This window comes from Lonchura striata, chromosome 2 (assembly GCF_046129695.1).
Source record: "Lonchura striata isolate bLonStr1 chromosome 2, bLonStr1.mat, whole genome shotgun sequence".
Taxonomy (NCBI): Eukaryota; Metazoa; Chordata; class Aves; order Passeriformes; family Estrildidae; genus Lonchura; species Lonchura striata.
This window is the reverse complement of record NC_134604.1, coordinates 61,948,913-61,976,031: the sequence shown is the minus strand read 5'-3', so window position 1 is coordinate 61,976,031 and position 27,119 is coordinate 61,948,913. Positions and strand designations below refer to the sequence as shown.

At 39.9% G+C, this 27,119-nt stretch overlaps 1 protein-coding gene across 1 annotated transcript; it reads right to left on the bottom strand.

The window, feature by feature from the left end:
• On the bottom strand, window positions 1–27,119 carry ITM2B (integral membrane protein 2B). The gene is made up of 6 exons (XM_021528432.3): window positions 26,864–27,119; window positions 10,055–10,183; window positions 7,793–7,999; window positions 5,737–5,847; window positions 2,541–2,691; window positions 1–713 (listed from the first exon to the last, which is right to left on the bottom strand). The coding sequence occupies exons 1-6, from the start codon at window positions 26,960–26,962 to the stop codon at window positions 625–627; spliced, it is 786 nt and encodes a 261-aa protein (XP_021384107.2). The 5' UTR covers window positions 26,963–27,119; the 3' UTR covers window positions 1–624.

The following is a 27,119-nucleotide window of genomic DNA, read 5'->3' as shown; positions in this document are numbered from 1 at the left end:
CATGTTTATAAGGTTTATTTTCCATTGCACATACATGGATTATATACAAGTTAGTAACATAAGTTACTTCTTAATTTTCTAAAAGATTGTTACAGCAAACACTTGCCATTTTAAAACATCAAGTCAGAAATCAATCTCAAAAAGGTAAATATGACAATATTTTAAGAACAAAACAAATTGCACTTGGTTAGGAGAGTCAAATACAGGTTTGTCTATATGCTGTAACAAACTATAGCAGGTAATATTACAGTTAGAAGTAGCTCTTGCAGTCCATTTGTACATTAATAATTTTTTTCAATTTTACTTATTTAAAAACTGGTGGATATTTCAAAGATTTCTTCTTCTTCCTAGTATTTGTGATTCACAGAAATGCACGAGCAACTAAGTCTTTATACAATTCCTATTCAAATATAAGAAGAACACCACACCTGAAAATAAGGAGAAAACTAAAACGTATTGATTTTACATGTATCATGAGATGAGAAGTATGGAAGATGTGTTCAGCAAGAAAGCCCTGTCCACTACTTACATAAAAGAAGATCTTAAAAAATAATCACTGCACACAATACAAAGGGTGGGGTCATACTGTACTTTTAAAATCTCCTGTAACAGTACATTTCCTCATTACTGTTCACAGATGAGTGTTTCCATAGCAAACTTGTTCTCGAAGTGTCGAATCTTTCGGCAGTGGATGGCTTCACGCTTCTGAATTCCTGTTGTATTCGTAAAGAACAACAGTGTCAAGAGAAGAAGGGCTGAGGTACATCAGAGACAGAAGTTTTACATTTGCTATGATAAGATGTCACCAGAAATCAGAACTACCCCTATCCAACCCACCCCTCCAACAAAACAGACACACATTCAGATACAGAAAATCAATTAGCAGGGAATGATCCTGAAAGTGTGGTGAACCAAATTCCAGTACTGGTTTAGTGAAAACCAACCTGCTAAAACCCCCCCACTGGCTGTTTTTAACTCAGATCAGTTCCCAGTCACTCTCTCTGCGCATCTGTAAAAATGCTTGCAGGGGACATTTATTACTACAAGATAAACATACTGAATTTTTAACTGGATTTTGCTATTAAAACCTTTTCATTTTCAAACATCAATCTAAATTGCTTTTATAAATTATATTTCTTCTCTTTGTTTTCCCAAGCAGCCAGGTTTCAAATATGACAGAAGCAATTAAAATGCTTTGGTGTGCACTTGCACACCATATGCAGATTAGACAACAAAAAGAAATCAAACAACCATAAAAGAAAAAAAAAAAAAAAAAACAAACCAAAAAGCAAATGCAAGTAATATCTGAATGCAAATTTTAAGGCAGTATTTAATAGCTCTTCAAGACTCTTCCAAATAATGTTTTTCAACCATTTTTCCACAAAAAAGTACCAAGCACTATAATTTTCCTGTGAAGACAAGCTCTTACTGACATTTCACTGACACAAAGAGGAAGACGTTATGAACAAAAGAATAAAATTTCAACTTCTGGGGAATGTAGTTTGCAATGCATATACAAGATTAAATGTTGTCGGTACAAGTAACAAATTGTGATTAGAAATTTAGTTAACAATGTATGTATGAGGTTGGATGTTGTTGATACAAGTAACAGGTTGTGTACTTACAGGGTTAGGTGTTGTGGGTGCAAGTAACAAATGGTGATTAGTTATATTGAAACTCAGTACTGTTGTGCATGCATAAAAGGGGAGTGGAACCGGGGAGGAGATGCCAATCTTTGTGGAGGGGGCAGAGAAGCTTCCAGAAGTATAGCATTGTGGAGCACAGCCACAGCTTGGATCAAGATTGGAAGCGAGACCAAGCAATAGGAGGCAAGAATCCTAAAACAATTGGCCAAGACTGCACTAACTTATGAGCTAATCAGCAATGGAGAAATCACAGTGCGGATCCTGAGTACCCCAGTCAGGAGACAATAGACCCGGGGTCTTTCCTTGGAGCTGGTTTCCTTGGAAACACCCCTAGGACACTTACTAAGTTGTTGAAACGGTCTCCGGACTAGCTGGAGGCTTTTGCTTCCAGTTGTTCAGCGTGTAATAAACAGTCTTTTTTGCTTTTAATTAACTGTCCTCCTTTTTTGTTACTTTAAAGTTTTCTTTGTAAGCCTGTTCACAACATGTAACAATGGCTTTAATGACAAAAAACCCTCGCAATTCTCTACTTGGGACCATAAGGTTAAAGCTTCTCCTATATCAAAGATTTTTCTTAGGTTTGGGGTGGGTGGTTTAGGGTTCAAGATTGAAGAACAGCATCAATGAAAGCCTGAGCTCCACAAAATACACCCATGCACACACACACAGACATTTTGGCACTCCTAGGTCACGGGGAACTTGAGCACTTTCGCACCATGACATGACTGACATGACTTATTTCCACACCTGCACAAGAAAATATCAGACACACTGAGGCACACAGAGCTAGTCAGTGCAATAAGCAAGCCTTGCTTTAATTAGAGTGTTCTTTGAACACACTCAGGTGTCCCTGAAGCTTTTGCCAACACACCAGACTGCGGGAGGAGCGTTTACCTTTCATGGCTTCCTTGCGCTGTAGTTTATAGGTTTCCTTGCCGCGGCAGAGGCGGTAAATAAAGAATCCCAGCTGATCCACATTTTCAATGCGATCAGTAACAATCATCTGCTCATGAATCAAATAGGACTGAGGCAAGTATGTTCCAGCCTGTTGAACAAAAACATAACAGCTCTGTCAAAAGCCATCTCTTCATGGTCTGAGTACACAAGAAACACTTTGCAGTGTTTTTCTTCATCGTATCCTCAAATTATTTCAAAATATGTATTAGCCACTGACTTTTTTTCTAAATGTGCAAACTTTACTACAGTACAGAAACATGTAACAATTGCATGCAAAAAAGTCACAGAACTTCCATTGCTGTCCTGCTACAGTAGCATCAGCCTTCAGCAGGTTTGTTTTTTTTTCCCTAGGGGTCCCACAGCTCACCAGACCTCAGTGGGAACAGCTCCCAAGCAGGAGTTGGCAGAACCAAGATCCACATGGAGATACTCCAGCTAATGAAGCAGATCAGCTGCAGTATAGTCCAGCTACAGTCCATGGGGTTGGGAAGCCTTGAACTTCTTCACAGCATGGGTCACTGCTCTCAAACCAAAGCGAAGACGAAACCATCTATCCCTTCAAGTTTTTATGGCAACTCCCACAGTTGTTTATGTGGAAAGCTATTACAAAGCCAAAGTGGGACATCAGGTGTTTCAAGGCAATATACTGAAAAAGCGGAGAGCCACGATGACATACAAAGGCTTCCCAAGTCCCTCCAGTAATATTCTGCCACAGATGAAATGATGGAGGAATCTGGCTCTGTGCACACCTCACTGTACATGACTGAAGATACCCAGACTTAGCTGCCAGCCAGTTTTCTAATACCACTACAATTAAATACTCATCAATTTTTTAAAATACTAGGAAATCTTGCTAAGAGTGGTTCTAATCTATAGCAGTGTAAAGAAGGTGTTCCTTGCTTTTTTAAAAAAAAAGATCAGTTATTGTGAAAACAAATTCAGATTCTGTTGTGAAAGACCCTGTATTTTTTACTGACAATAAACAATTTGAAATTTCTGCTGTGAAACAAGATCATCTTTTCAGTTCCATTGACATGTTGAAAGCTGATTAAATGCTATTATTCCCAGTAAAGAAAGGTCTGCATAAAATTCACTTTAAATTTTGCATGAATGAATAAACTATTAATATTTTCTTCAATATTGTGCTTTGCAAGCCCATGGAAAACAACAGCAACTTTTTTTTCCTGTAAGTAACAGCTTAGCAAACATCACTCTCCCAAATTATCCCACTCATTATTTTGTAATTAAATCCTGCAGATTCCTGCATCTTAACTCCTGGTCTGTCGAATCTCAAGAAGGAGCCCTGAGGGAGTGGCAGAGCACAGCAGCAGTGCAGGGCACTGGCAGGGTGGGCAGCAGTGCTGAGGACTTGGGGGGCAGCCTGCAAGCACACTCCTGGGCTCATGCCCTCCAAATAGGACCTCCCAGCCCACCCTGGACTCAGCCTTCTCAGTCCTCCCTGGGTGGGACAGGAGGAGAGGAAACTCAGGGCAGGAATCTCCTCTGCCCAGATGCTGCAGGAGCAATTACCCATCACTGGGATACAGCATAGCCACAAATACCATTTTTGAGACATCCTGTGCACTGTCTACGGTTAAAATTAGCCAGTTGGCTCAGCAGCAGGAACGAGGTGGATGAGCAAATATATCTGGGTTTCAGTTCTGTTTCCCAAAGAAACAAAGGAGGCCTTTCATGTCTGCACATTGAAGCCAACTGTATCAATATACAGAAATGTGGAACTTTAGGCTAAAATTATAGTGTTTCTTAAACACCAGAACAGCCCATGTTCCTCCATGTACATAAAATACCCTCTGCATGTATTTAGAGTTCATTTTAGTGAAACTAACACATTAATTTAATACATTTTTTTTTGCTGGTCCAACCAGCATGACTGCAGGACAGTATTTACTCACTTTATGTATCTGCAGCATAGTTTTCCAAATTCCAGTTACAAACATTTAGCCTGATTTTCTGTGACATCAAATGCCCACAGCTTTTTGTTAATACAATGAGAATTAAGCAGATGTCTCATAAAATTAGGGCACCCACTGTTGGGGACAATGATCAAAACTGTTTGCTTTTGCACAGATTTTCAGTTAAATGTGTGATGCCTGGTTATCCTCTTACTTGTAAACCAAGCACATTTGATTCAGTACTAATGACAAACTAGGAAATTAACAGATTTTAATGGTGGAATTTGTGTGATCTAAAAATGGAAAGAAAACAGCACAGACAAAGTTAAAAAAATGGGGTCACTGAGTTTTACAGGCACCACATTATCCTTATGTACAGGAAATGAAAATGTGGTTAAATAGCCAGTCTCAAAATAGGAAGCAAAAAAGCAGCAAAGGACTTACTTGTAGAAACTTTTCATATGATATTTATTTATACATACAAACCACTCAGAAATGGCTAAAATGTTTCCTGGAGTCTTAATTCCAAAGCCTTTTTTGAAAAATACAAACCGAGGGATGATGTAACTGTTCTGAAGTTACAAAAGCCCAGTAAAATATTAAAACATTCTCCCCAAATATTAGACATCAGCTCTCTTCCCTACTGGACTATTTTGCTGTTCTGTGAAGAAACCAGAAAGCCAGAACCCAAGGTAAATACTATTTAAGTCTGCAACTGAAAGCATACATTATGTAAAGTGCACAGCAGATCCAACACATCTCATGTTGGATCCCCACAAGCCACTGGATCGAAGTGGGGGCCAGCCCTAGGCTCTAAACAATGCCCTTGTTAAAAGTATTTCCCAGTCTTATCTACTCCATGCCTCTCAGCAAACCAGTCTTAGTCCAGTGCACACATGCTTTATAGAAACTTCAGTCACAATGAATTATAAATTAAAACCACAGACTACTATCAGAGTCCAGCTACACCACATTTACATGGTTTTGTCAGCCAAATTTATAGCATTGAAGAAAATCAGATTTTTTTGCCTTCATCTGAATTAATGATTCCTTCATGATTGTAGATCATTGTCTAAGTAGGTTACAGACTTTTTTTCTCTTCACAAAGATCTCTAGCAATCATGTGCCTTTTGTGAATGTCACAGTTATGCAGAATGGAAAAAACCCAAACTTTGACTTCTTCCTGTCTTAAGAACAAATTACTTGTGATTTAATCATACCTTAATATTGATGAGCAGCTCCAGGAAATTTTTTGGTGGCATAACAACTGAAGTGTTCAGAGGAATCACATAGCACTTATCCAGGCTAAGGTCAAGATAGGCGGTGAGTCTCTGTTGAAAAAACATTTATTTCAATTAAAATAACTAGAAGATCAGAAAACTGACAAACAGACGTTGCTGAACTGCTATTGCCTTGAACTGTTCTTCAAATTATTCTTTTGTTCACTGGAAAGTCTGTCCAACAAACTCCAATCTTAGGGCAACTAAAAGCACAAACAAAGGGCAGCCATGATGAGAGTTTATATTTTCGACAGGGATTTGAGCAAGGCAGCAGGAAATGAGGAGCTCAAATGCACCAAGCAAGGAAACTACAAAGGTGTACCTGAGCTGTTATGGAAACAAGTACAGCATTCATTTATGGCTAGTGCCTTCATTGTGAAACAACAAGGCAAAAACCTGGCTCTAATCTTCATGATTTTATATTTTGTTATAGTTTAAAGAGGAAATGCTGCTCAACGAACAAAACACAGAAGGAAATTACAATTGCTACAGATAATACAACAAAAGTAATTTTAGGTTCAAAAATATGACTGACTTGCGAGGTTAATGATTATTCATAGTTGAATTATTATCTTTATACAGTACCTAAATGGCAGTATTTGCCACTATTTGATAAAAAGCTCAGGGAATTACCCTGATGAATCCTGTGGCCCTGTTCACTGATGTGTGTTTTACTGCACCTGTTCTTGCTAAAAAGGACGTAATGTCTAGCTGCTGAAAGCTCTGAGGCTGTGTATGTATATAAAATACTGAGCACCAGGGGCCCAACAGATGAAATAATGCCAGGACAGCAATCATCAGTGCAGCTAATCTCACTACACGGAGCAAGTGCTGTATCTATGGCAAATGACCCTTGCACTGACCTTTAGAGCAAAGCCTTTAACTTATTAAATAAAAGAGTAAATGTTTAATATTATATTGTTCTTACTTGCTTCTTAGATGCTGCTTTCTTTTTCCATTTTCTAGTTTTCCCTCTTTAGAATCTTTATTCTAACTCTTAACAGAAGGTCCCTAAATATATTCTGAAATGTTATTTCAATTACGTAGTTTGAGCAAGCAGTGTTTTCCTCCAAATCTGGCTATGAATATTTGACAGATAGCACTTTAAACTCTGAAGTTTGCATAAAAAATAGGACACTTCCCTATTCTTTTTCAGCGTAGCTTAAAAAAAGCTGTTCAGTGAAGTTTTCAAATGTTCAGAGATTTAGCTTCCTGAAAACCAGCTGTACAACATTTCACTGCCATCAGACAGCTCCAACCATGCTGCTGCAGAAAAGGAAGGCTTCTAATTGTTTTACAGATGCTCTTAACACTGAGAGCTGTAGGCCCGTCAAGTGCCTTAAGAGAATTTTATTACCATGATTCCTATCAATCAAGTTTATATCTCCAAAAAAGGAAGATAGCTTTGAAACCCTAGTTCAGTGCCTCTAGGAATTGTAGTAGCCTGTGGTGCACAAAGAAATTAAACTTTGGCGTCCTGTGGCATCTGGAAAATGAGCTGTCTTCCATGGTCCTTCTCCTTCTGCTGCTGCTTTGGAGAGCACCTCTAGGAGTGTTTGAACACACCCAGGGACATCAGATGCAATCAGCCCCTACAAGCTGATGTCAAAGCTACCTCAGCCCTTTCCAAATTTCTCTTGGCAATCACAGCAGTTGGTCAAATTCTGGCTCAGTTGACTCAGCAGATCAAGAACAATATTCTCTTCTGTTTCTCATACTAAGGAGAGCAAATAGAGCCAAGATTTTTCCCTTTCCAAAAACAGAACTGCATTTTCAAATGGTGGTTTGCACACTACCTAATGATGACTACATTCTGCTGTACTTTATGCCTAGTTAATAACTGCTTGCAGCCTGCTGCTGATCAAAACATTTCTGCTGCCTCCTCTACCCCTCTGCTTTCCCCCATCATAATAAGTGAGTATATTTATCAGGATGACTGAGAGGGAACATTTTTCAAGTTTTAAATGCTTGCAGCATCTTCAGACATATTTCTTACCCGGTGGAAGTCATGGACGATATCAGCAGGATCGCTATCAGCAAATTCAGGGACTGGCACACTGATAAACTCAACATCTTCCTCCTCCAGGATCTGAATATTTTGCTCAATTGTGTGGTAGCGAGCAGTCTGAGCCTCTGCCCCAGGCTCAGGTAAACTTAAGCCATCTTCAATGTACTTTATTCCACAGAAATACACACCACCCTGCTAAAAATAGTAAACAACCCAGCAACAAAATATCAGTAATGTAGAAGTTCAAAAGTAATACTCTCTGAAGAAAAACTTGTCAGACTAAAGGATTTTTTTTGCCTTTAATCTGATTCATACACTAAAGCAGGAGCCAGTTGCTGTCTACAAGTCAAGACTAAAACTTCAATTACACTCAACCCAGAGGGAGCTCTTAGCTTGAATTCAAGGAAAACAGGATCCCATAAAGCAGGTTCATAAAATCCAGTCTTCCATGTATTTTTAGAAAGACAATGAAGCTCCTACATCTATATGCATGCTTATTATTATTATTATTAAATTATGATCTAACTGTTGTCAAAATTATGAATATAAACATTAAAACTGGTCATCTAAATCACCTTTAAAAAGCAAGTCTAACTCTAAATTTGGTCCTGCTTGTAGCAGAGCGTTGGACTAGATGACATCAAGACTTTCCTTCCAAACTCAATTATTCTGTGAAGTTGCTTAGTTCTACAGGACTTCAAGAGTCTTGAAAGTCAGTTTCTAAAATAATTTTTGAACAGTTTTAAGAGACAAAAAGGTAAAAAGAGAAATTGAAATAACTGATTTGTGTCCTGCCACAGTACATGTGGCAGGTTATCTAAGTGAAGTGTAAAATACAGTTCTGGAGTCAGAGGAAGTCATATACCGAATTTACACACCAAATAGTTTTAGAAATATAGAACTCTGCATATGCACATGACATCAGTTTAAAATTTTACATTGAAAACGTGTCTTCAGTGCAATGTCAGCTCAATTCCTGAATATTTATTTTAATGCAGATCTGACTCATAAACAAGCAGCACAGGTTTGAACTAAATGGTACTTTCAGTTTCATCTCACTGGCAGGTGAAAGGTGGATCATGCAATGCTAAGCACGGGTGAAATGTGCATTAAAAAGGCAAGCAACCTTCAGCTCCTCAGCTCGTTAATCCACCCCCTAGGATAAGCTGTGCTGTTTAGGCAGCATCGTTCACAATACTACTTATCCCCTGTAAATTTCGTTAATGTGATAGCCAAATAGACTGCAAACTGCAAGTTCAGCATGAATTTCCCATGTTTAATCACTTGGCTTTCCACATTAGCAGCTAGAAAAGGGGGGAAAAGTAACAATCCTGTTATCAGGGACAAGAACATGATTTTTTATATTATAATTAGGTGCTCAAATCAGTGGGCTAGAGAGACTCATGTTTTGCTTACCCTCTCCCTTTCTGGCTCTGTGATCTTGCAACCCCAGCAGTTTCTGAAGCAGGGAGGGTGTGCTCCCACCACTTGGGCAACAGCACATCCAGCACTGCCCAGTGACAACTCCCCCCAAGGGAGACAGTATTTAACTCAGATCTCCAATGTTTCAGGTAAATGCTCCATTTCCCAGGCACTGCTGCCTTCACAGAGCTCCTCTTGCAGCAGTGCTATTTGTTAAAAGACTGAAAATACATTTTGTTAGAGGTCTAATCTTGTCAGTGTGGATTAGACTTGACAGGGCATGTTTAAACCACACTGACTGTGCTTTTCTCCAGTCCCCTGCAGGGCCCGTATTTCTTATCCATGTGGAGGCTAGGGAAGGGGAGAGTTGCTACGGTGCTTTCACAAGCAGCTCCTTTCCTGTACATTAGCAGTGCTCATGTGTTAGGAAACCTGGGACCAAACAAGGAGGCTTTCAAGGGGTTAATCCACCTCCAGTATTTGGCACTTCGAAAGAGAAAAAAGAGTAGACAAAAATCTGGGACACCGCTGGGGCTCCTAAACCCAAGTCCTATTTAGATACAATCTTTTCTCTGCAAAGTGAGGTTTTCAAAACTGTTGCTCTCTTTTATTTGCCAGGTTCACTCCTGCTCTCCTCTGCTGATTGGTAACTTCAGAGAAGGCAAAACTCCGGCCTTTGGAAAACGTGAAGTTTTGGAAAGAAAAAAATAGTTTGTTTCCTTTGGTTTAGTCTGTTCCTCCTCTTCTAAATGTTACACAAAAAGAACAGTCTGTTGCTCCTCTTCCCACAGAGAAAAACAGCCCTCTCATAATGAGTATGTGACTTACCTGGAATGCAAAATATTTGTACAGATAGGCACCACCCAGGAACACACCAGCCAGCATAAAGGCCAATCCAAAGCACATGCACCAGCACCAGGCCCTTCTCTGTCCAACAGGCACTGCATCCTCAGGGTCCTGCAAGGCATCAGAGAGGGACCTTAACACACAGTTCCCGAGGCAGGCAAGAGAGCAGATACTTCAGACTCAGCAAATACAAACACTGCAGCCACCAGAAAAGGCTGTATGCACTTTAGCACAAGTGTTTAGAAAATGACTGTATTTGGTAAAATTTAAAACAAGTCTATTTAAGTTTAGTAAAACTTGTACTCTTAATGCCATCATCACTGACTAAATCAGCCGACTTAAGAGAAAAATACAACAAAATCTCCTGAGATACCTAATAATGCACTCTGAGTCACTTCCCAGGTTGCAGACAGAAAAATACGCATTCTCAGGCAACAGCAGATCGAGGAAGTCAACTCAGAGAGGTCAGATTCTGTTTTACCTTAGTATATGCAACATAAGTGAACTCAAAAAACCAACAAAAAATCAAAGGCAGTAACAGCAACAAAATATATCCTTTCCTATGTTGTTCCATCAGAACAAAACAGTCTTTACCACAGCTTGGCTGGCAGAATAGTGAGGATGGGAATTAAAAAAATATAAAGATGCTTTGTAAGATGTTGTTAAGGAAGTTTTCTGCTCTATCTGCTGTTCTGTAATACTGAAGGAATGACAGGATGTTTCCCCTTTAGGGCACTAGTTTGCATAACTATGCTGTCCCCACAGGCATTCTAAGCAATAAACTTTTGCTGCTTGCAAAATCTTTCCTCTATCAGTCACATTACAATGCTCCTTCCTCCCCCAAGCATTTGCATAACATACACAAAGTAAAAAAGACATTAATACTACTAATACTAATACTAATACTAATACTTATACTCATACTCATACTCATATTCATACTAATACTAATAATAAACAACTTTAAAAATCCAACTTTGAACTAACCTGTTCCAAGCCTGGAGAATCCTAGAAAAACATCTGAATTCAAATAAATATAAAGAAATTCATTACCCCTTTGCAACCACAAAACAATAACGTAGAGGGGTAACCATGGCAAAATCATTATGACTGAATGAACAAAAAATACCAAACAAGAAAACTGAGGAAGAGCAGGACAGAAGCGCTTGAGAAGGCTTTGACAGACATAGTTGGCCAATGTTTTGTCTGATGTGCTGGGCCTTTTTACTGCATTTGCTAATTAAGGATGACACATCACTTGAGCAAAGGTATGGGTAAAGTACCCAGTGCCTAGGCCCAGTTAGGAAGGAATTCCCCTTATCTGGCTGAAGCAAGTCTGACACCAAATGGAAAGGGGACCCTCCCTGTAAATGGTGGGAGAAAGTGGCACTTCCTGGGAATGACTCAACTATCCCAGAGAAAAGTAAGTAGCATTTTGGAGGGACTTAATTCTTTTCACTGATTACAGAGGGCAATTCCTTGGTTAACAAAGTAGGTACCTAATTCATATGCAGCTAAAATTAAGTGACATGAAACCCACCTTTACAGTACACTGCAATTACCTTTCATACAGAAGTGGCAATGCAGCTTCTTTTCCAGGCAATGGCTGCCAAAATCTGATTCAGAAATATTTAGAGTCAAACTAAAGATATTTCACACATTTTATTTTACTTTACCTTGCTAAATACCATAGTAAATCAGATTGTGAAATCTTCATCTTTGGAGGTTTTCAAGACTCAACTACAGAAAGCCATGGCTAATCTTGCTTTGGCAACCATCCTGTTTCTAAAGGGAGGCTGCAGCAGATGATTTCCAGAGGCCCCTTCAGACCAACATTTCTGGGATACATTACAAGGCAAAGTGAAATCAGCAAAATAGCATTCACTGTGGACTGAAAAGATACAATGTAAAGACCAGAAACAATTTTTTAACACTTTTAGAATACCAATTATTTAAGGAATTCAGTGTAAAAAACTACAGGATTACTAGCTGCCTGATTTTTAACCTGGCTCTTTACAGAGACTGAGAATAGGACATAATACCCATGCTAATCTAATTAACTCTCAGGTCACGTTGAGAGTCACTGTGGATTCTTCTATAAATCATCTCAATTATAAATCTAAACCAGGTAAACCAAGGATTTTTATTTTTATGTTGCCCTGTATCATTAGGTAACTATTTCCCTAGATATTTCAAAGCATACAGGACGCCTGATTGAAACTTTTTGTAATAGTTGTCACTTAAACCCTTCCAAGTTAATGCCAGAAAAAGGGATAGTAAACTGCCTCTGGGATACAATATCAAAATATTCCCTAGTGAAGAATATAAAGAGTATCTTTATTCTTTCCTAGACCTGCTTTCATCCCCCACACCTTTTTAATTTCAACCAGAATTATCCATTAATGGAATAAATGCCTCTTCTATTGTTTTCATTATTTTTTTAAGTCCAGAAAGACTACGAAAACATGCAGCTGAGAAATGGTGAGGAAGGCACACAGAGTATGAACACCTACCTGTAAATGGGGGTTAATGTCAGATCAATTTTCCACAAGCCACCAAAATAATCAGAGAAAAAGAAAGTAACTTTTACTCTTTAACCATACTAGGAGAAACCTGAAGGACGAGTTTATCAGTATTCCACCTTAAATAATTTTGCTTTGATATATGAGATGACAGATGTAAACAACGGGTTTAATAAAAATCTTTTATCCTCTACCACCAGCTAAAGGCTATCATTATTATTTCTGAAGGTGTCCCTTGTGGTGGCACGTTAAGCTATTTTGTATTTGTAGCTGCCTATCATTGATTTGTCCCCAGCCTACCAAAAACAGCCCATTAAATTCAGAGCATGAGTTCAAGCCCAGTTTAGGCTCCTGCTTAGGAGAATGAATGAAAGCACAGGTAGAATCTGAAACTGACAACACTGAAAAGATTTTATGCTACTGAAAGAGAACAAAGAATTGACTTCCTAGCCTGAAAACAAAGTACATTGTCAAGCAGTTTAAAACCAGCTTAAATTAAAATGTTATAAATAATTTACTGAAACCAAATTACATATGTAGCTGACCCATGGCTAAGCTCTCTAAGCTTTTGTATTGTTGTCATAACAGCTTCGTTTGGGCTGTATTGACCCAAAAGAATAATTTGTCCCTTGCTATAAAAATCTGACCCTCTGCACTGCAAAAGAAGGAAGTGCAATGGATGCTCATCCTCCTTCCAGGTGACTCATGTTCTGAAAAAAACCCATTAAGTGAAAGCAGATCCCCACTAAGAGGGACAGTGCTGAATTAGCGCTTCTCCCCATATAGTTACAGCTGCACTTTGTTCCCCGGCAGCAGCGCTGACTTCTGAAGCCAGAGCACAACGTGAGACTGCAGCCTCAATGACTAATTTTTCTCTAGGCCAGCTTTCCACTGCCAGAGGTATCTCACAAAAGAAAGCATCATGTACTTGAGGTGAACACTGACCTCTAAAAATATGCCTCTCTACTTCTGTGAGCAGTAATAAATGATTACTGTTCTGGTCCCTTTCTTTCCTCTCTTCTGCTTCATCCCTGTTCCATGTACTTTCAGCTCTCTTGTGAATCCTCAGCCTTAAGGTGATGCCACAAAATTCATCTCTGATGCAAAATGCCTTAAGAGGAACTGGATGCAAGCCCAAAACTGGCTTGTTTCCCTTGATTGTTCCAATTGGAAAACATTTGATTAGCCTACTTCCCATGGATAAGTCATGAAACAGAAGCATCTCTTTGCCTCTTGTAAACTAAATTCTACAGTGTTGAAAATAAATGGTTCAGGACTTCCCAACCTGAATAGCATCAAGCTCTGAAGTAACAATTTCCTTTCAGATAGAAAACAAGTATTAAATTCTCTATTATTTGAGACTAGCAAGATTCAAATCTAGTCTTCTCATAAGGAAGTGATAAGATGACCATAGTTTTCAGAACAGGTTCCTTCATTGGTGATCACTGCAGTGAATGTAAACTTACTCTCTGCCTTCTTACTAAAACAATGAAACACTTCTCAGATGGGCACATGATACCAACTATTTATCAGAACACTCTCAACTACAGAGAGATGTGTGCAAGAAGATTTTTATGACAATTAGCATTTACTGTTCTGCAGTAAATTTAAAAAACAATAAGTTAATAACCCCGTAAACTTGCAAACAGTAGCAGTTATTAATGGCTAGTGGCCATATATTCTCTTGCTCTTTTCAGTTCAATTTTAATGCTACCTTTTTTTTTTTTTTTTTTTTTTTTTTCTCCTTTAATAAATGCTATATTTTAGAATGGCCAAATTCATGTTTGGGGTAATATCACAAATGTATACTAAGAAGCTCCAATGCTGAGCCAAAAATGTGTATAATTAGACTTGATAATTACTTAGATTTTCCCCTTGTGGCTTTTTGTACATAGTGGAATATAATTGCTTTAACATTATAAAAGTAAAGCAGTCTATAAACTTACAAGGCATATGTCTAGTGCATATTAAAATGAGTGAGAACATTATCAGACCTTGTTTCTTTGCAGAAATTAAGAACACACCTATCTAAACCAAATATGACGGACAACATGCTGTGAGAAGCCCAGAATACTGTATGACTGCTGGACAGCTATGCAAAAGATAATGTCCCAAATTTAAAATAGATAAGATAGCAATAAAAATAATTATGGGAGGGAGAAATGTCTTTTGGAATGAACAGTCTTTGATCCACAGAGAAACCAGATGCAGAGCATAACTGAGTATTACAAACATTACTAAAAATGTCTGCAGCATAACACCCAAAACATCCATAATTACACTTGTGAGAATAACATCTATTACATATACACAAACACATATATAAAAGCTTACAGTTTACATGGGTAGAACTGGCTGGAAGCTGTTCAGAACAGTTTTTCCTCCAAGGTCCTCTGTGTGCCACTTAGCTCACATGGATGGACAGAACACAGTGGGACAGACCAAGTTTCCTGAAGGCAAATATTGACCAACTGCAGCCTTAATTAGTGGAGCGGGAAGAAGGGAAGTTAATGATGACTCCCTGGAAGTGTTTTTTTAATGAGAGAAGCTAAAAAGTCTTTAAATAAAATACTGACCAATAGCTGTATAAACTGAATTCTGTTGGTCAGGCTCGCCTGCTCTGACTTGTAAATATGACATCTGTAGGAAATCCTCACAAAAGAAAGTCCATTTAAAATGAACTTAATTTAGAAGGAGCTCTGCATTCCTTCAGTGGTATTCCTGCCTGAAGACTGCTCCAAGCCTGGTATTCTATTTATTACTTGCTGCAGATGGGAAATTAAGGCAGGCTTTTGCAAGACTCCTCACTTGGCAGATGCTTTGAATCTGGAAGGCGATCATACTGATCTGCCTCTAAAACAGCAATTCTATGCTTACTAATAAAATTAAATTTAAATTTTAAGTGCAATAATCTTTTAACTTGCTAATTGGAAAAAACCACTCTGTATACAACAGATGCTTCAGAGATTTCTCACTTGTCCAGGAAACAAGCTATAGCTGTTTATCTGCAGTTGATACCTGAACCTTGCAAATGCCAACACTGCCAGTTCTGCCAGTTCTTCTGTCATGATGGACAGAGACTTGTCCATCTGACTAAATGCTCTCTGCCTAAAGAACAACATAAAACATGACCTTAGTTGTGCTGCTGTTCACTGTAGTCATATAGCCTGAATAACCAAGGAGATAAATCAATTAGAATCTATTAGGCAGTTGGTACTATTGACCTCTTCTATTTCTTGTATCTGTATATGGTCTTTGAAATAGTATAGTAAATACAAAATCTTTTAGACAGCACTAGGAAATCCAGAAGAAGAAACTAAATTAGAGGAGCTTTACAAGTTCAAAGTCCAAGGTTGTTTTAATTGCTTGAATGTTATCTTTGATGAAATAATAGGGGAATTGTATAAAAACATACAGCATCTGTCAAATTACTAATTTCATTGTTCAAACATCATAACTATAACAAAATAAAAACATCAGTATAAGCAGTCAGCTCAAGATCATCTTAAAAAGGGAATGAGGGCTGGTGGGTAGGAAGGTAGCTACAGCTGCATGTACTGAGAGAGACAGAGGTGAAAAGAGAACAAAAATTGGAAAACAGGCAAGAGTAGGGGAGCAAGAAATAAAACTCAGAAACATGTTGGAACATGACAAATTCAAATTTTCTGCAGGAAGTAAAAGAAAAGTACAACTGTAAGGTGAATGTTAAGGACAGGAATCAGCAGTTCATCCACAGCTCTGTGATAGAGGGACAGCAAAAGAAGCATATCCTGAAGAGTAATCCACAACTCCTAACCAACATGAGTAATCCTGATTTACCTAAACACTGCCTTCATTTCTGAGATAAGAGACAGCAAAACCTGATGGCAATCAACAATTAAAGACTCTTTACTTTTATTCTCCGGTAAAGAAATGGGTAAAGAAGGAAAAAGCCTGTAACTATTCAAATTGCTGTTTTGGTTAAATTTTGGAGTAGCATTAAGATGAGTCATTGTTAGCTGTGGCCTTACATGGACTAGAAGGTAACAAGGTACTTAAATGCCCTGAAAGTTGTATTTTTAGACCAGGCAAAGACTTCTTTTCAGGTGATTCACCTGCTCTTTTGGCTATATCCTCATCTCAGGCTTTCTACAGCAAGTGTGTAACTAACCAAACACTGTATTTGACTGTTTTCTTCAAGCGGTGTTCCCCAGATTGTTCCTCTTCTCTGTCTAGTTTCAAGACGTACCAGCTTCCTTCTCTGGGCACTTATCCTATGTCTATGCCCCCTGTATCTTTCCCCACCCAAAGCAGAGCTGATATCTGCCACATGCAGAGTAACTGGGCACATCTTATCTCCATTTCCTCCCTTCACCATTGCCCCTTCATGCTCTGGTGAAGAGGAGCTGGGCTATGGCCACAGCACTTTGGTCTGCCACATCAACCAGCAGGGCACTCCTGTGGCTCTTGGCCTGCAAACTGTCAGGGCAAGGACTGCCCTCCTGGGACTTCTTCCGTACAGATATTAGCACCACAGGACCTAAATGTCATCTTATACTCCTACTGGACATGACAAAACACTTCTTTTACTGCATGACCCCAAACACTGGCACAGCTTGCCCAGGGAGATAGTAGAGCCTTCCATCCTTGGAGATACTCAGAAGCTGACTGGAGGTGGTCCCAAGAAACCAGCTGCAGGTGGTCCTGCGAGAGCAGGGGAGTTGGCCCAGATGACCTCCAATGCCAGCCATTCTGTGACACATATCTGCAGTTTTAAAGTAACACTAATACTATAGCAGATGAAGTAACTCTAACCACTTGCTTCATTTAAGAAAAAAACATATCAGACTTCCAGGAGTGCTGGGTCTGTGCTAGACAAGTAATAAAGTTCCACACATCCTTTACTTCACTTTGGAGTTTTATGATTCTTCTGACTTCTCCTCACTCCCTGCCATGGAAACTTTAACAAAACCTACGACATTTGGAAAATGTCTTACCTCTAAATGTCTGGATGCTCAGGGTGGAAATCAGGTTTATTTAGGAAATATATTAATGTTGCTGAATTTCTCTACATATTTTCATAAACCGGAATGATGGAAATTTGTTCTGCATTCCACACTTAGTTTTCTCACATATTTAAAGGAGAGAGAAGTGTTCTGGTGCAAGTCTGCAAGTGATAGACCAAAACAGGTAGGTGGAAAGCTTGCACAGGTATCTGGCAAGAAGGATTAATTTTTTTAACAAAATCCCTCAAGCCCAAGAAGTCATATGGGACATTCTTCAGAATGTACTTTGCTTTCAGAAAACAAAATCACCACACTCTTTATAGTTACAGCATACTGAACATGGCATTTCATTAAACTGTCCAATTCTTAAAATGCTTCATTTTAAAACATTGCCAAAATAAACCCTTTACCCACCTGCACTTTTTGACCTACAACTGACTTACATTCTACCATACTCACAAAAACTACACTAAATCAATCCATAACTTTAATGAAGTATTTCTTTCATCTTTATCCTGAATGAGATCAGTGTTTGAAAACAGGAACTTAGAAGGTTCCTATTCCACTTTAAATGGATCAATACTAAATTATCTCTTTGACCTTGATTGTTTCAGCCCCTGTTTCTCCCTTACCCTGCTCACTTATATCTGAAATTTCTTTTTTCCTATGACTGCCTGATTCTCAGACATCAGTGTGATGGAACACTATGTGAATTTAACCTAGATTTCTCTCAAGGCTATTTTCCCAAGTGGCATTGACTCTTTCACCCAAGAGATCTCATTAGCATGCACATATGCACCACTGAGCCTCGGAATTTAATAACTCTATTCCCAGTTCAGCCACAGATGGTATGTCATCTCAAACAAGTTACAAAGGCTGTGTCTCAGTTTCTCTCAAAAGTAGAATCCAGCATCACAAAACCCACTTGTGAGGTCTGTAGTCCTGCTTCAAAGGAGGGCAGACTCTGAAGCCTGTCTAGGTTGCTCAGGGCTCTTGACCAGTCAAGGTTTCAAAACGGCTAAGACTGACACTTCAAAGCTTCTCCGGGTAATTTCCTCAGCAGCATTCAGTTCTCCTCAAGACTGAAAAATATTTTGCTTCTGTCAGTCAGAAGCTCTCTTTTTTAAATTTATGACCACTGTCTTTTCAGTCACTTCCCCAGGCACTGGGAGATTGCTGGGAAGTCTTCCCTGCAGCAGTTTCATCTCTGGGTTGAACAAGCCCCACTCCCTTGGCCACTCCTCACAGGGTGTAACCTCCAGCCTCTGACTATTGCAGTAGCCCCTGCTGGACTCGCACCAGTTTGTTGCTGTCTTTTTTTGGATCAGAGAGCTCACAGCCTTCAGTGATGTCAGTGACTAGTGTCCAGCTGACTGTCCACCAGAAGCCCTGGGTCTTTTCCAAGCAGAGCAGCTTCCCAGCCAGGTGGTGCCCTGTGTATCCTGATGGTTGGGCTGAGTCTCCTCCAGGTACGGGATTTGGCATTTGCCATTTCTGAAACTCATGAGATTTTGTTCAGCCCATCACTGTAGTCTGTTGAGGCTCTTGTGAATGGCAGCCCTGTCCTCAAACACACACTCTGCTAATACATGCATTAGTGAATTAGAATGCAATAGTACCTGAACAGCAAGCACAGTTCTCTGAGTGGAAACCATTCTATATGCAAATACAGAATAGCATTTAATTGTAGCAGTTATGAGTATCAGCACAGGAGAGCTGATCGTGGAAGGCTGATGTTTAATTACACCCTCTTTCTAGACAAAACTGTTGTAACAAACTGAAGGGCTTCAGTGCAATTAGACTATTCCAAGTCTGAAGTAGAGCACACTCTACTGCCCAGCACCTGGCAACATCACACCCTGCAAGATCACAGACCAGGCCAACATTCAAACACCTCACCAAGAGCTTCCCAAAACTGCAAATCTTAGGCAAAATAACTCATTGCACTGTGCAGCAGCCTCTGAGTTGTGTTTGGCCTCACAACCTTGCAAAGGCTGCTGCATTTTCAAATGTGTAAGGGCAAGGGTATTCTATTTCTGTGTAGGCTTTATCTTTTAAAATAAATAAATAAATAAGCAGGCCTTAGTGACTCAGCAACTGAGATCCACCCCAGAGATCACTGACCCCTCCCAGTTATGATCTCCCCAGCCTGCTCTTTTTTCACCATTCCACCATCTCATTCTACCCACAGAAGAGCAGAAAGCTGCCATCAAAGCAGGAGTTTGCTGAAGACTAGAACAAAGACAACCACAAATTAACCAAGGACTTGCATCCAAGGAACTCTACTCTTAAAATGCCTGTGGGTTTTATTTTTGTGTATGTGTATATATATGAAATTATATGTATTGCATACTTAATAACATATCAACTTTAGAAAAATATTTATGTACACACACACACACACACACACACACTGACACTACACAGAAAGAACAAACAAGATACCAATTTTTTTTTCAAGATCTCTATAATAACTGTTGGACAAATATGACTTTGGCATTTTGTCATGATGAATTTTGTACAGCTGTTGCACAGAGGATCCTTGCTTGTAGATGACACATGGATCACTCAGGAAGGACCTAGAGCTTTTCTGTATGCCCGTTATGGCCCAAACCCTACTTAGATCACATGATGTCTGCACAAAACCATTTCTGACTTCATTGCAGAGCTCAGTCTTATTAATTATCTCATTCCTTTGGTTTACCACATCTGTAAAATTAGGACAGATATCCGAATTTTATAAATTAGCATGCTTTTCATCTGTAGATTCAAAGTAATTTCCACTGAGGATAAAAAGCAGTACATAAATAGTAAGAAAATGAATGTTGTATTATTCATAACGATCAGGAGACTAAAAGCAGATAATGCTAACCTTTGTCAATCATAGCACAAGAGGAGGAAGGGGAGAAAAAATAAGGAAAAGCAAAAGAAATCTGTGCAATAAGTAACAAAACACATAATTACTTATCCCAGCTGTAGTTAGATTTTAAAAATGTCATCGTGTTTTTGGAAGTACAGAATAAAGAATATTTAAAATTACTAGGACTTAAAAATGCATTATTTGTGTTTGAAGGTATTTCCTGAGGGTCACAGAGAGGACTATTTTCTTTTTATTAAGACCTATCTGATGCCTGTAGCTACTGGCTACTGGCTAGAAAATACATATAAAACCAACAAGTATTCCAAAACCACAACTGCAGAACAGTTACCTGAAAACATTACTGTATGCTTACTATTCTTACATTCCCCCCACCCCAAAAACTATTAGCATCAACGTTTACTAAAATGCTGATAAGAAAAAAAAAAGGAAAAAACATACACAAATAACAAAGAAAATAAATCTGAAAATAGAAAATAATCTATAAACCCACAACTGGTAGGTTACATTTGCAACTTCAAACATTTCATTAAAATACTTAACAGAAGAAAAACATATATACACATTACATTTTGAAATTAAACTTTCCTTGATGTTTACATGTTGGATTAAATATTCATTATAAGGGAATGAGTCAAAATCATTTCCCTTGAAAACGCTGCTGATTCCAAGAAAATTTTCTTTCAAATGATTTTCACAGGAAAGCTCAGCTTTTCATTTTGATCCATATCTTCAGAAATTAACTAATTTAACTTGATCTTTCCCACTGAATGGAACTTTCAACAGCCTCTGTTTAAGTGGTATTCTTCATACTGCTATGCAACGTTAATATTTAAAACTTGTTTCATGAGGCTTATCAAGAAGAGTATTGCAGCACAGAAAGACTGAAGTGAACATAAGAGAAGTACTTCTGGCATTTACTGCAAAGATACATTACAGTGCAAGATAGTTTTTCTAGATACTGCACTAAATAAAGCATCATCTAATTAGAGACTTTTCTGTATTATGATATTTAGGGGGAAAAAAGCTCTCAAAATACATTTTTAGGGCAGGGGGTTTCAGCCAAGTAAAAGTCTGGGAAACTGAAGAGAAACTATTTAGAACTGTAGAAAGTATCCACGTTGTCTCTCTAGTCATCCCTGCACTGAGTTCACACGAGCTCTATGGTACAGCCATCAGCTCTTGCTCAGTCAGCCAAAAACATAAGTTATACAAACAACTGATGAAGCAGTTATCACAAAGGTCTGGCAGAACACATCCTGTTTGAAACATTAAATGTAATTCTGCTGGGAAAGGGCTGTAGTTCTCAACCAAAGCTTTGTATTGTTATTCAGGTCAGGAGGTTATGAGAGACAGCAAGGAAGTGAGATACCAAGCACTGACAGAACTCCTCTGTCCCACAGGTTTGTGCCCATTGCTGGGGGATGACACAAGCTCCTCCAGATCACATTTTGGATTTTGTAATTCCAGATCCCTAAACTAACTTAAAAATAGCAAGAGATTGTCAAAGGAGAACCACAAACTTTTAGAGATCTTGGTTTTTTAGTATTGTCTCAGTTGCTGGCAGCCTTTAAGGAATAGCTTTAGGAGCCAAAAGTCTCAAGGCCACAGTTACCCTATGTTCAGGAAGCTGCAGTACTGAACCAGTAGCACAAATTCATAATGTAAAAAAAAATGCAGGGGAAGGTATCAGCTACAAGGCTTCTTTTCTTAGGAGAAGTCCCTCATTAACAACACAAATTTTGTTCAATAAAACACAATTTACCCTAATTTTTTTTGGGTACCCATTCAAATAAAATAACAGAATGAGTCCTGTGTACTCTTTGTGCCTGAAACAGGAGGGTTTTCACCTATGGTTTGGTGGATTTTCATTAAAGTTTTAGCAACATCTGGGAGAAGGGGGAGAGAGTTTACTCAGGATTTTTTACTTCTGGTCCTCTTTTAAATAATCATGTCTTAATCTTCACAATGCTCTGACAGATAGCAGAAGCTGGTTGGTTTAATGACCTAGTTGCATTACAGAAAATAGAGGAAAATACAAAGACTGCTCTTTCCCCAACACTATCTGGTGTAAGGCCTATAGAAATTTGGCTGGAGAAAGCCTATAAAGGGAATATGGAAATTCCTGAAAGAAAAAAGAAATGAAAATCAAACAAAAGAATCCTGAACTACCCAGCTACAGGGGCGCTCCATAAAGTGTGAAAGTCTGCTTTCCTGACAGCAAAATAATAAACAAATTGCTATTTTTTTAGTGGATACAGTAACTTTTGTATACATATATATGTATATAGATATGTAAAAAACTGTAAAGCTAATGCCTTTATTTCAGAAACATTTAACATCAATTACACAAAACCTGAAGGTTTTTCTACACAGCAAAATAATGCTCATTAGTTGTTACTCAACAGTATTTTCTAGGTGGATCCCTTCCCTCTGTGTTAAAAAAAGTCTATTTTAGTATGCTTTAAGCAAGATTAAGCTAAAGAAGGCTAATTTTAAAGGTCAGAGTAATAATTTTCTCATAAGGAATAAATGCAGAAAGCTGCTGCTTTTAAAATTTTTAACATTTACACTTTCACATTGAACTCTCTGCACATGCAGACCATTGTCCAATGGTCAGCCACAATATATATGCGTGAATCCACAGCTTCTGTGCACAAAGCTGCATGTGGTAAAGATGCACCATGTTGAGCAACCCAAAAAGATAAAAATAGTTTTAAAAGGTTGCCACTAAACCTCACAGAAGGGAGTAACATCCTGAGTCAATGGGGGCACGAAGATTTTTGGGAAGACTTAATCTACTGAATGGCCTTTATAAAATGTCTGAAGACTTCAGCTACGCTCAGAACCATCTTTGGCTCTCTGAAGATCTATTGTAGGGAGAAATGTTAAAAGACCACACATTGTTTGTTTGTTGGGAAACTGGGTCATAAAACACCCCATTGTAAAGACAATGAGCAAAATGGAAAATGAAATGTGGCCTAAGACCCTTCACCAAGAGTATTCTGTATTTTGGCCAAAAATTACAGCATAGAAGTACCATCCCAACAACAAAAACATTACAACATTACAGCGTTTTAATGGCTGCCTACAGTAATTATGGCGACACTTTCACTACATGCCATAATACCAAGCAGTGATTTATGCAGAGACAGGATTAGCACTCTAGATTTTTCAAGTCCTTTTTAAGTAACATACTCCAAAGCCTAAGACTACTGCCTTCTGCAAAACCTTTTTTTTTAAGACGTTGTTTCCATGACACATCCCCTACTCTTCTTGCCTCTTCCTGTCTTACCTTCCATGATTAATTTCCGATTAGTATCTGCATCAGAGGTTATTGGGTAATTTTTGGCAAGATTAGAGTATTTCTATGCTGTATCATCAGCATATTTTAGCTGCAAATGCTCTTTGCTAAGTCCTTGGAAGATTATGTATTTGAGAGTAATCCTGCAATGGCAGAGCGGGAGTCTTCAAGGCACTGTGTTGGGAAAAGCAGCAGAACGAGACCGTCAAAGAATTAGCCCAAAAGCCCATTCCATGAATTTTTCTTTTCTTGACATTTCAGAGTATTTGGCTTTATTCATTAATCTCAACTAGTTTACTAATATCTCTAGCTCAAATATTTTTAAGTTCTTGGTTATAAAATTGTAAGTGGTAGTGCAATTCTGTTGAGCCTCCTCTTAGGGTTTTCCCTTCACTTCAGTCCAGAATGCCTTCCAGGACTTTGATTATAAAAAAAAGCTTCATAAAATGTTGCAATATTTTTCATGTTTACACTTGAGATCCAGATCTAACTATTTTCCTACAGAAACAATGTAGGAGAAGGGAAAACAAATGTCCCATGTATGCTGTTTTGGATATGTGACCTTTCTCAGTCTACCAGAATTCTTTCTCTCAATATACATTCCCACACTGCCTCCAAACCTCACTTGAAGCGAAGGGTTTTCCAGCAGCAATGTGATATGAATAATGCATTTGTCAGATGTGGTTTATTTTTTTCCCTTTCCTCCAAAGAGCTGCATAGGCAATTGAAATTATGGAGGGGTGGGGGAAGATCTGTTTCTCATGCACTTGTATTTGAGAAGGCAAAGTTCAAAGAGTGGATCTTGCACTTACCTCAAAGGTATCAAGTTTTACAAGGGCCCTCAGTTCCTTTCCACCCAGTCCCGCCACCCAAAGATCTGAGACTAAGCTCTCAGACTTGAAGAATCACAATATCTCTAGAGCTTCACAGCAGTGTTTTTTTTCACTGCTGTTAATCCTGCATGGATTGCACAGCCTGTTCTACAAAAACTACAGACAATGCTACTGTACCAGATCTGCTTTTATTGATGTTTTAAAACACAAAAGCTCAAAAAAAGCTTACTTGAGAATTTTGCACACTGTTAGGTGCAGGTTTGCAGTTCTGCAGACAAAAGATAGAAATGTGTCAAGGAGAATGTCAAAGACTCATCCCTCAAGAGTGCTCGTTTGTTTTTGGAATTTTCATCTGTACTGAGCATCCCCTCCTAGCAAGCTATTTTAGGAGTGTTTCAAGCTTCATTCAGGCGTGTTCATCCCCTGACAGCAGTGCAAGAACTTTTAAGTAGCTACTGTGAGATCAGATCGCCTTTTGACCTGGTTAATAGATGTTTACAAGCCTCTTTTCTAGCCAAGGAAATCGAAGTTAAGGCAGATCTTGTATGTAATTCTCAGCTGCTAGAATTTACAGCTCCACGTTAAAGAAATCATAGTCAAATGACATGCTTCCGTCAGTATCTGGATAGGGTCGGAAGGATTTGTTCCCCAGTGTACAATTAGCCAGATGTATTTTGTTTGTTTAGCAGCAGAAAAACAAGCCCAATTTGGTAGGCTATCTGGAAACAAACATCATCCAGGGCAGGTCTGGATTCCAAGGTAATAAGAAAAACCCATTTTCTGGAACACGTAGCTTGTGTCTTGCTTATGTGCTTGGTGTCAAACTGACCACAAACATGGGGTCAGGAAGGAATTTTACAGCTTAATCTGGGCTCAGGAAAGCCACTGCTTCCTAGAGAATAGCACTCCTTTAGGAAGACGAGCACCTAATGGATTTTGTATAACTGCAAGCGATCAGAGCAATAATACTGTCTCATCTGTTGTGGCACACTGTTCTAGAGACTTAAATACTCTGGTCAGAGTTTCATCTGAAAGCACAGTATGCTCAGTGGAAGTGTGAAATTTAACCACTTGCTGTATCAGGGAGATGTCACTAGAAGCACCTTTCTGGTTCCCCTTGGCTGTGAAATGACAGTGGATTCTGCAAGTGAAGAACCTGGCCCCATCAAAATCACAGCAAAACCTGCACCAGGGCAGAACTTCACACTACAAACTGAACAGACGGTGTCCTCCTAGGCAGAAATTCACCACAAAAGATTTAGGAAATTAATAAACACTATCACTTTTGAAGAGCCAATCTGGTAGCCCAGAGGCCTGATGCACAAGAGACTGTGAAAGCAAATGAAAACAGCAAGACACTGTTTATGTGCAGCTGGCCATTTTTCAAGTTTTCATTCCCTTTCGAAAGAGCTCAGAGCAAATTACACTACTCCGAATTAGAAACTGGTTTTGATTACTAAAACATAGAAATTGCAACCAAAACCCTTTATATTCTAGGCAGTTTTGCACTTCAAAAACTTTAAAAGCCGCTGGTGTTTTTTCTTCGTTGCTTTTAGCAGAGGGGAGGCGACAGCGGCGCCCGGAGTTTTGGTGCTGTTTTGGGGCGGGGGGAGGCAGCTCTTTGTTCCTTTATTCAAGTTCCGAGGCGAAGTTCTCCGCACCACGCAACCACCAGGCTCTGCGAACGCGCTGCGGCACAAGCGCGGCCGAAGCCCCAGCTTCACCCTCCAGGCGCTCCCTTGCCCTGGAGCATCCGGGGTCCGGGAGTTCGCCAGCGGCTCCCGGAGGGGATGGCAGCGGGGGAACAGCGGGCACGACCCGCCCTCTCCGCACAAACCAGCTCCCACCGCCGGCCCCTCGCAGCCGGGGGGCTGCGGGAGCGGGCGCGCAGCCGGCCCCGAAAGCCGGGGTGGCCGCGGTCCACGCGCTGTAGCGGCTAACAAAAAAAAAACCCTCCAAAACAAAACCCCAACAAAAACCTCCAACCAAACAAACAGAAAAACGGAGCCACCACGGAGATGCCCGGAGTCGGGAGAAGCGGAGCCGAGAAGCTCGCCCTGTCAGCCATTTTAGAAGCGTGAGGCGATGGGGCGGCGGGCGCACCGCTGCGCAGCCTTCCCCCGGCCCGCCCGGGGCCAGCGCCGCGGCAAGGGGGCACAAAGCGCCGCGGCGTCCGCGCCGCGCTCCCCTCCCGGGGCAGCCCCGCTGCGCAGCGGAGCGCAGCGCCCGCCGCCGGGCCCCGGAGGGTCGGTCCCGCCGCCGCCCTCACCTTGCCGTCCGGCGGCAGGATCAGCACCTGGCTGTTCTCCTCCTCCTTCTTCGCCGCCTCCTTCTGCGCCAACGCGGAGTTGAACGACACCTTCACCATGGCCGGTCCTCAGCGCCCCGCACGCAGGAGAACGAGGACGAGAAGCAGCCCGCACCGGCGGAGCTTCGCGGGCTGTCCCCTACCTTGCCAGCCCCCGCTGCTGCCTCGCCGCGGCTGCCGCCCCCGTCCCCTTGTCAGGCGGCTGAGGAGGAGGAGG

Coding starts and splice junctions, on each gene's coding strand:
- ITM2B (XM_021528432.3), bottom strand. CDS start 26,962: ATGGTGAAGGTGTCGTTCAACTCCGCGTTGGCGCAGAAGGAGGCGGCG. Junction 8,000..10,054: donor ACAAATATTTTGCATTCCAG/GTAAGTCACATA, acceptor TACTATTTTTAG/CAGGGTGGTGTGTATTTCTG. Junction 5,848..7,792: donor TCGTCCATGACTTCCACCGG/GTAAGAAATATG, acceptor TTTTTTCAACAG/AGACTCACCGCCTATCTTGA.